Source organism: Ornithodoros turicata, chromosome 1 (genome assembly GCF_037126465.1).
Source record: "Ornithodoros turicata isolate Travis chromosome 1, ASM3712646v1, whole genome shotgun sequence".
NCBI classification, from domain to species: domain Eukaryota; kingdom Metazoa; phylum Arthropoda; class Arachnida; order Ixodida; family Argasidae; genus Ornithodoros; species Ornithodoros turicata.
The window spans coordinates 123041698-123052312 of NC_088201.1; the positions used below are offsets into that span (position 1 = coordinate 123041698).

General features: G+C 46.2%; 1 protein-coding gene across 1 annotated transcript; it reads right to left on the reverse strand.

The window, feature by feature from the left end:
- Nucleotides 1–203: 203 nt before the first annotated feature.
- On the reverse strand, nt 204–7782 carry LOC135384739 (uncharacterized). Its single transcript, XM_064613929.1, has 7 exons — nt 7719–7782; nt 1400–1627; nt 1232–1267; nt 1084–1174; nt 960–1023; nt 649–878; nt 204–572 (listed from the first exon to the last, which is right to left on the reverse strand). Exons 1-6 carry the CDS (start codon nt 7780–7782, stop codon nt 780–782), a joined length of 582 nt encoding a protein of 193 aa, XP_064469999.1. The 3' UTR covers nt 204–572; nt 649–779.
- Between the last annotated feature and the right edge of the window lie 2833 nt (nt 7783–10615).

Here is a 10615-nt window from a genome sequence, read left to right on the forward strand (position 1 = left end):
GAACTGCCAAAATAACATCCGCGCACGTCCCAAGGAAGTCCATAGTACGTCAATGACGACCTTTTACGGACCTCTAGTGGACCTTTTTCCCGTGCCTTAGCCAGGCTTACAGGCGTTCTTTGAACATTACATCAACACCGCACAGCAGTGCGTATCAGTGGCACAAACAAGCAACATCAGATCAAACACCTTATTTCGTATGAAACTGAGCGTCATAGCATCGTATTACCTCACCAGGTATTATATCACAGCGTAACATGACCAGCATTTTTTTCGCATTATTATTGAGAACTTACATGTCTTTGAAAACATGATGTCCATGAACACACACAGCATCGGTCCACAAGGGGAAAAACTTAAAGGTATATGCCCGCAATGTCCGAAGTGCGACGCTGAAACATATGTTGAAGCACTGGCATAACCGACGACCATGCTGCACTGTGTTTCGTACAACGGGAGATTTGCGATGTGTCCAGCTTGCCTTTCGTGCGCAAAAATTAACGCTATCCAACTTCGGCTATATTCACTTTTCGCCACGGACTCCCTTCCCTGCCGCGTCATGTGAGCTTAACCTGCAAGAAATGTAATTTCAAAAACACTGCTACAGCAAAATGTCACTGTGAAGTACGCATCGACGTATACGCATACCTTTAGACACAGCGCCTATGGTTGCAGTCTGCAGTAGCCTAGCATTCTCCCTATCAACAGCCCTATTACCTGCGAAGACGGGAAACGCATGGATAACCACGTAGTAGGAACGTGAATGCCTCGCACATTCACTATGTACCTTCAAAACGGGTACAATCTTGAAAATGACGCGGGCGACGCCACTTGGAGATCCATAATTCACATTCATCCGCTACGACGTTTCCACACATCTGTAAAAGAGTCAACAAGGTGCGACACATTGTACTTCCCTGCAAATTCTTTATTAAAATCACTCAGCATTTTTTACATACAGTGGCACAGCCGTAAAGCCGTGGAGCACATGACGAAGTTGCACGGGTGAAGCGTATGCCCAATCTGTTTCGCAGTAAACACAAGTCACTGAAGAGCTCTGAAACGCACTTTAGCGTAACTTACCTGATGTCTTTCAACATTTCTGTGACCTTCCCACGTCGTGAGTGTGCTGTCCCAACCGCGTTGTTCACCGCAATGAATACGTCGAAAGTATCTGAAATTCATAGATTAGACATTAGTAACGGGGCCACTGACGATGTTGCATCTTCACCTTGAAAAGTGCTGGTAGGGTCACGAGTACACTTAGCTGAAAGATAAAGCATAGGGTAATGGGAATCAAAAGGGTAATAATCACACTGCTAGCCTAAAGCAATAGAACCCACACGCTAGGAATGATACCAAACAAAAGTTGCACGAATCGTACAAACATAGAACTAACCTTTAATAGAAGAAATCGCAAGGCTTCTGGACCTATCTTCCAGGGTGCACACATAAAAGCACCCCCAGGCAACACTAGTAGGGCATAAAAACACATTCACAGCAGTCCAGGGCACCAGAGCAACGACGGAACGCGAGACAACGGGAGCCAGAAAAAGGCGTGCGAACGCAACGAAGCTTGCAAGCGAAATGGACGCCGCCCGCAGCGCAGAAACGGCAGGAAGGCCACCTGCCCGCCAGGCCTTGCCCCAGCGCCCAGGCGCTCCTCGGAATGTAGCAACGGAACGGAAAGTCGCGCGAAGACGGGACCAACGCTATCGGAAAGAGGACGTTTTCCTCTTCAAAAACACATCTCAATCACCTTCCTACGCCAGCTAGAACCCGATATCGAAAAAAATGCCCCAGGCCCATGTATCAGAGAACCGCCGTTGCCACGGTGTTCTGACTCGAGAACCGAGAGGGATAGAAAGATGCGGCAAGTTTCTACGCGTTTCCCATGTCGAGTGCGTGTGCCCATTAAAAGGAAGTCGGATCCGCCGTGGGCTTCAAGCCTGAAGACAGGGACAAAAATCGGTGAACGGTGGTCGGTGTCAGGAATTTCGAGAATGACGTCTTAACCACTGGAAATCGACGGCTGGTCTCAATTGGAAAGTTGTAGAGCAGGGAACAGAGCACGCGCACACAAAATTTCGACTAAATCGGACATCGGGTAATTGACTTACGACACCGAAAAGTGGGAAGCGTTTCAGGGTGGCTCTAGCCAGCCTCGCAGCTCGTCATGGGATATCGGGATATCCCGTACAGCCGATATCGGGAGAACGGAACATCGCGCGCCTGCGGGACAAACGCTGTTGGAAAGAGCACATTGAGACCTTCATAACGAAGGCAAACATGACCATGTGGCAGCAACGGGAAGGCTTTTTTTTGGGGGGGGGGGGGGGGGGAAGCCGCTGGCCCCATGTATTGGGAGGAGTGTGAACGCGGAATCCTCTAACTCGAGAACTGCTAAATTTAGAGAGACGCGGTGAATTTCATCACGTGCTCCGCGTCGAGAACAGTGGGTTCTCCAAGTATGAACCGTGTCCGAGGCGAACTTCTTTCCAACAAGGGCACTGAAGTTCGGACAAACGAATTTTACTAACGCGTCTCCGCCTACGAGTTCGAAACCACTACAGATCAGTTCCTGTGTGATTTGCGCGATCACACAGCTAATCCAGGCCCGGTTGGAACTGAATTTTGGTCTCGATCCAACAGTCCGGGCGGGATTTACAAGACTTTGAAGGTGTCAGAAGCACCGACGGTTGCCTAGAATTTTCAAATATCTGGACAACCGCCAGGATTTCTCACAAGCCGCAAGGTGCACGCGTAGGGGGATGGAAGGGAAATTCGTCACAAGAAACAGCATCCCGATATCGCCACTGCAGGCCAAGATATTAGACACGGGAACCCATCGCGAAACACCGCGATGTCACTCTGATGGGGTTAAACCATCACTGGATGGCTAAAAGACGCCGCGGTACCAACCGCCACCTCAAGTGGCATGTGCAGTGCTCAGTTGGAATCTCTATGCATATCTGATCTATTCTGACCGATGATGTCACTACGGTGCCGTAGGGGACCTGGGCACATTCTTCTTATTTGTCCATGCTACCAACCTTCCCGAACCGCGCTCTCTCAGATCCTTAGTCAGTTGGAATTTCACCCTTTCTATCTCTATGAAAATTGCTTGGCCCCTGGTGAAATCCAGCCCATCAACACTCTGTGATGAGAGCTTTTTTGGTCTTTTTAGACACGTCAGGACTTCGATCCTTATGGTGAAGGGGCACATTTCATCGCATTTTATGCCAGTGGGCTCGGGTATCCACACTAGCGACGAAACTCCTTGGTATGTATCAGTACGTAACAATGGGGCGCTCAGTTTACATGCGACGCGCACACGCATGATAAGATATCTGGGAAAAGAATGGGAAATCATGTATCGATAGTGTGAACAATGGGCTCCTATGTTTCAATAATATGGGCTAACTCATAAAAACTCAGGTAAAGACTCAGGTAAAAACTCATTTAACTCAGGTAAAGCATGGGAGCTTGTGTGTCGATAGTGTTTGAGAGACACGTGGATGACACTGCCTATCAATGCTACGACAGTGGGGAGGGCCTTCTCTACATTGTGTAGGCTGAAAACATGTATCCGGTCAACTACGAGCAAAGCGTGATTGATCAGCCTTGCCTTGCTGACAACTCTCAATGTAGACAAAGTCATTCACCGATTCGCTCACTGTTCGAAGCCCAGGTTATGACTGTCATTTTAATCCGCAGGATTAAGAGTTAAAATGAGCCCCTTCAGCTAATCGATTTCGTTGTTAAGCTTCTTGAGACGTAAATGCAGTTTTGACGCGCACTTTTCGCGTTCATAGGTGCTAACCAGCGTGGTGCGTACTGCGTGTCCTGTCAAAGCGCTAGAGGTCACCAGTATATTTTATATTTCTATTACGCATTTGCAAACGCTCTACAGCACCCTGACATCCCTTCACCCCTTTGTTTTGTAATGGCCTCCCCTCGCCCCAGGAAAGATGCCGTAGATCCGCCCCTGACGCACAGTTACAGTACTTGTAGAGCCCATTACATGTGGAATCAGTGATTTCCCCAGAAATTCACTGCTGTGGGGGGTCGAGCTTTCAGGTGTGTGTGTGTGTGGGGGGGGGGGTTATGCTTTGCGAAGGTTCCACTAAGGAATTTTTCTTAGACACGAAAAGAATCGTGGCACGCTGGTGGCACCTCTGCACAGCTTTCCCGTTTTATTTGTACATGTTATTACGTTAAACATAGTACCTTAGAATACAAATTCATTATGACCGGCATTTCAACATTAAGATGCATAATCACATGACCGACAAAGAACAAAGACTACCATCTTGTCTCACGAAGCTCAATCAATACCTAGCACACAGATTGGACAAATGCATTGTACGATCATCTGTTTGACAGTACAGGATGTAATTCGCTGCGTCGTACTCTCTACCAGAACGTGTTGGTGGCCGAGCTGTGTGGGGTCACCAGAGAAATTTCAGAGGGGGGGGGGTTGCAAAAATGCAGGGGGTGTAGGGAAATCCCTGTGTGGAACAGTGTGATCACTATAATATGCTTGACGAGATTACCGCAGCATTCATTGTTGTGGCATTTGTGCTGCTTTGTACAGGTGGATGAGCTTTCTCACCTGGGACGAAATTACATTGAGCAAGTAACTATGAGCATTCCCACTGATCTGATGACAGATTTCGTAGCTGCAGAGTACAGTTGGCTCGGACAGAAGTCGAAAAAAATTCAGTTCGCTTAGGCTTCCTGCTGTTATTTTCCGTAAGCACTAAGCATGCATTACATATAATAAACAGGTTCCCAACAGTTCTTGCTGCGCATGGAAAGCGTTTCATCCAACATGTTTAAACCAACAAGCCTGTTATATCATCAACTTGACACTCAGAGAACGTGTGATTTTGATCAAGTCACCGTACTGTACCGATTTCCATGTACTGAGTTCCTGAGTTCCACTGTGTTGGGTTAGCGTATGGCCCCTGGTGATGGAACTCCCCATTTATCATATCAAAATAAAGTTGTTGTTGTTACATCCAGTGAGCGTCCTACGATCAGAATAGTCTAGTGCAAATGCCGCACTTTTCCAGCTTTACATATACTTCAATGAGAACACAAAAGGACATGTGTCCAGCATGAGCTGAGGATTTGGTAATGACTTCGAGTTTAGCGCACACACTGAAACCGGATCTTGTCGTGAGTAGCGGGTCACGGGTAATATGTCCCCTACTTCTGATGGCCAAAAGGTGCCACCTACGCCCAGGCATCGTATTTATACAATCAGAGCCAACCCATTTCAATGTAGGGTAAACTGTGGCAACATGAGACACGGGGCAAGATGGGACATTTTCTGCTCGAGGCCGCCTGTCTCAAGCGACGTGTTGCTTCAAGCGCATGAAACTTCGCACATAGTTAGCTCTGCATATCCACTTTATTGCACGTGACAATTATCCGTATTGGTGTTTGAGTTGAAGAGAACAAAAAATCGGTTACTTCTGCCTAGAACCTAAAAAAAACCCAAAAAAGCGCGATTTTCTGTAGTCCTTTTTCTTGTCAGCTGTGCAGCAGCCTGTCGCAGGCTTATTCTGTCAATGTAAGTCAACATCATCTTTCTTTATTCGTTCGTCAGTTCGTATTATTCAGATATATGCTAAATATGGGCATCCGACGATATGCACGGGGCAAGACGCAGATGCATTATATTTAAATGGAATTTAAATGTAATGCAATTTAAATTTAATGTAACTTAGAAAGCGATAAGTCAACTATTAGGTGCGTCTTTATACGCTTGTTCCTCCTTCTTCTTTTTTTCATATTGCTTGGGATCTTCCAGCAAATGTTCCTGTTTCCTCAGCAGCGCACTCAAAAGCGAGCGACCAGCTATACATCAGACTGGCGGTGCCTTGTTTACAAAGGACGGTCGAGCAAAATAACACCGGGTTCAGTGTGGTTTTATTGCATATTATGTGGGCGGTGGGCTCAAGGATGCCGTGTAGGTGTTTGGATTGCAAAAATTAATATACAGGGTGTTACCCTATAAAAGTCTACCCGCGCCGGCATGCCGTGCTCGCCAATTACTCAATGCAGGTGTATGTGTTGCCTACGTGTAAAACTCATAAGGACATGGTAAATATCGAAGTGATGAGCACCGTAACGCAAAGTTATAGCGCAACACGTGAGGTTCCCGTAGTCAAAGCAGCCAAGATGGTGGTGTTGTGCATCGCAGTTGTGACACAGCTCCCTAGACGGCGACGTGTCGCTCTGGCAATCCATCCATCCGTCCATCCAGGCAGAGACGTCCCCGCGTTATGTTATTTCACTGCTTTTCAGTAAGCAGACATCTCTTTTGGGTGTCGTCTGCTGAGTACGCCGGCATTTTCGCTCCTCACGTTGCTTACTTCTGAGCAAAATACGACAGTTACACGAAAGCGAAATGAAAACTGCAGTTCCATCCGGCTGGCAGGATATGCGACATGTCGCCGTCTGGGGAGCAGCATGTCAACTAGTCTTCTCAACGCCGCCATCTTGATTGTTTTGACTACGGGAATTGCACGTTTTGAGTTATAACTTCGTGCTGCGGCACTCAATCACTTCGAAATTTACCAAGATTAAATGTCTTTATGAGCTTTATATGAAGACCGCACAATGTGCCACCTGCATTGAGTAATTGCCGTGTATGGCATGGCGGCACGGGTAGACTTTTATAGGGTAACACCCTGTATATAGTTCATTACACGACATGGCTCATCTTACCATCTGCCCCGAGGGTTGTAGCAAGATGAAACAATCTGCATTTCTGAATTTCTTGTTTTGGGTTTATTTTAGAACCGGCCACGTCCGTTCTGTATTTAGATATCAGAAACCTAGACATCTGAGAATGTGCCTAGGCTAGTTTCTTTGTGTCTCTTTTTTTCTTTTTAACACGAAAAATTAGAATCCAACATTCCGTTGCAAATTTCTGTCTCATCTTGCCCTACCTTTGCCTACTGTTTGGGGTATTTCTGCCTGTATTTTTGCTTATAATTTCTTCCTGTTTGTTTTTGTCATCTCTTGCACTACGACGCAACAAGGAGCTACTGGGGAGTGCTCGGCTGGATGTGGAATCCGCAATAAAATCTTGGGTGTGCTAAGAACGACGTGGCGAGCCAAAGTCAGCAAGAAGCTAAGAATGATAGCTTTGGTTTATTGAGAGCATGGTTTGAATGTGTTGAAACTAGCATTTTCCTAGCGTACCTTTATTGCATACCTTGAGGTGTCACTGTACTTCTTTCAGCACGCAGAAGCAACTGCTGTGAAGCTCCACAGTGCTATACGTTTCATATATGCCCGTCATTCTACCCAATCACATCTTCTTTATACCCACCTCCACAGTTGTGTTTCTTTGATATAAGTATTTTGGAGGGGTACTGCGGCAGTCGTTCAAATTTTCTTTTGCTAGTGCAGTTCGGTTAAGACACAGTAATGTGTTGTCCACCTTCCTTAATATAAAATGAGAGGATGCGCAAGAAGGCGCATCAGCGAGATACTCAATCGCCTTTACACGCTGGATCATAGCTTGAGTCTCTGTGGACTGATCAGTTTTACGGAAGTCTTATTGGGGTCACATATCACGAACATATCACATAGCTGACTCTTGAAGCAATATTAGAATATTCGGAGTGGCAATGAATCACACGGCATAAAACATTAGTAGCTTGACGGGTGACGAGTAGCTTGACCGCTAAGCTCACCTGGTGGGCAGTTGGGTACCCTTTGTTGGGCCACCAGGAGCCCTGTGGCACCGTCAGGCCTCATTGCGGGACCATCCGGCTCACATGACGGGCTGTGGGACAGCATTTGTCGGAGCGCTAACATGCCTATCAGACCACTAGGAGTTCTTAATGGGCCGACAAGGTGTTTTGATTGTCCATCAAAATAATCTAATGGAACATTATAATTTCTCATGGAGTCTTGTTGAATTTTTGGATCGAGATCCAATCGGATATCCTCAGGATTTGGCTAGGACTGCCAAGGATACATATTCTGCAGTCCCTGGAACGTCCCTGGGGCGTCCTTATGCAGTACTTCGATGTCCAAAGGATGTCCTTATATCCTGATCTCGGGGTATTCCTGAGATGTCGATGATTGTGTGGGAACACTCCCTAATAGAATGTTGGCAGACTGTTGATAACGCCCGCGCGAACTTATGGTACATACCAGAACCACTACCAGCGTGCATGACTAGGCCCAGTATACTATGATTGGACGCTGTACGCTGGAGACCACGTTATCAACGATCCGCGAACACTCCCTGTTGGTTCCGGTAGGTACAGTAACTTGACGTTGACACTAGAGTTTTAGTATACCGTACGCTATCGCATTTGCGTACGTAAGGAATGACGTTGTGGTTCTGCAAAATGCGCGAAGTTCTCTTTATGTAATCCGCGTGCGCAGAACCACCAACGGTATGTCTTATGTACGCAGAGGCGATACTGTACGATGTACTAAAACTCACTGTTTTCAACGGTATATAAAACTCGCTAGTGCGCTTTTATCGTAATGGTGACGGATGCAGCGCGCGCTCTCTTTATCAGTCAAGTAGAAAAAGAACAGCGATGCTACTCTCGGTAATCTCCCGATCTTCCCTAATACCCATGTGTGAACCAGGCGGTTGAACATGCAATTCAGAGCTCAATAACAGAGGGAGACAGCTAATTACTTCGCAGCTCCACGCAAGAAATAGAAATAGAAAACCGAAACTAATGATTACAAGTGCTCGAAATTGCAATTACAATTACTCGAAAAGGTCACAAAGTGTCAGTGCGCAATTTTCCTTCAATATGTTTCGTTTATGTTCCGAATCGCTACAGCACTGATGTCGACAGAGCCTCAAGTAAAATTTAAGTTGGTATTGTTATAGAATTGATGAGACTGGGAAGCGGTGGCTGCGAATCCTACCGTCGGCTTTGCAGTCTGAGGTTTCCCTCAATTTGCGGCAGATTTTCCAGAACAATGTCGGCGCAGTTCTCCTTGTAGTCGGCCCAGGACGTATACTAACCCTCATGACCACACTCCTTCCTGCGCTCCTCTCCCCATCTGTCCGTCTGTCCGTCGCCCGTAGCAACAGCACTTTCGCGGCGCTAACACGGAATACAAAGTAAGAATTATGCAACGGAAAGCCTTTCAAAAATACATGCATTGCCCGTGTAAGTAAGTAACGAAAGAGCTAGATATTCCTCAGCAGCAAATAATTATTTCCCGTTGTTTCAAGAGAGCAAGTTCTATGAATGTGTTTAGAAAACCCATGTTGCGAATTATCGATAACTGAATGAAAGCACCACAGGCACACAACTGGGGCGATAATTCGATATTCGATAATTCATACACATCTCCAGCTTCTAGCAACCTGTATTCATTCTAGATGGGTAGAAATCCAGCGAACCGGTAGAGATGTAGGAAGGGAGTTGCCTCAGGACAGAAGCCGCCGATATTTCGAACAGAGACTGTTCTTCTTCTGGGCACCGTCCTCATCATTGGCATGGTATTTAAAGGGTTAGGTGTGACGTGTTTAAAGGTTCGTGCGAATTGTGGGTCAACAGCCCGGAGGGAAGAAAGGTTCCGTACGGGCTTCTACGGCCGGAGTGAATGGCTGCTTTGTTAGAGTGTGGAGGGGATTATGTGAACGTTTTCGTTCACACCCATGTTCACACCTCGTTCACATAATCGCCTCCACACTCTAACAAAGCAGCCATTCACTCCGCCCGTATAGAAGCCCGTACGGAACCTTTCTTCCCTCCGGGCTGTTGACTCACAATTCGCACGAACCTTTAAACACGTCACACCTAACCCTTTAAATACCATGCCAATGATGAGGACGGTGCCCAGAAGAAGAACAGTCTCTGTTCGAAATATCGGCGGCTTCTGTCCTGAGGCAACTCCCTTCCTGTATTCATTCTAGGACGATATAAATTCTTAAAATACCACTAATTGAAGTTTAGGTTACGTGCAATGTTCTTGAAGATGTGTTGAACTAACTAAAATAGTCTAACCACGTAATGTTATGAAATGTCGTGAATGTACGTATGCGTGACCACAGCAATATTAACGGGAGGATAGGCCGATTAGAAGTCCTCGCGTGTCTTTGGCTTTGGGAAACTCATTGGAAACGAAGTTTACCAAATGTGAGATAAAACTTTCTGCTGTTCCAGCCTTTCCTCCAATGTGGATCACGGCACAGGGCGACAGTGAATTAGCATCCCTATTTAATAGCCTAATTTAATAGCCCGTTCGTGTTGCACACGGTGATCGACTTGCTCGACTGTTTCGCACTTTCGGCTTTATTTGGTTCGTATCGGGAAAACACAAATTTCCAGTGAATATCTTAAACATCGTGGAACCATAGTACCATCCAATATAGGTTGAAATGTGTCCTTTTGGCGTATTTCTGCAATGTACCTATCACCATTACACATACAAGCATGTGATCATAGATATGCTGTACCACGACACAATATTTTATTAATGGAAGCTCATAAAAAGTTATAAATAAGCCAAGCAATGTCGATGAATGCACTGTAATGAGCTGCAGTTTATTTCGAATAACAACAGGCAATTGTGCATTTCTCAAACACATGCACGGTGGATGAAG

What these genes read in the sequence shown, in the direction of transcription:
- LOC135384739 (XM_064613929.1), bottom strand. Translation starts at nt 7,782, where the DNA reads ATGAGGCCTGACGGTGCCACAGGGCTCCTGGTGGCCCAACAAAGGGTA. An exon ending in TGCGATTTCTTCTATTAAAG is followed by an intron (nt 1,268 to 1,399) that starts GTTAGTTCTATG and finishes TTTATCTTTCAG; the next exon opens with CTAAGTGTACTCGTGACCCT. An exon ending in GGCTTTACGGCTGTGCCACT is followed by an intron (nt 879 to 959) that starts GTATGTAAAAAA and finishes ACTCTTTTACAG; the next exon opens with ATGTGTGGAAACGTCGTAGC.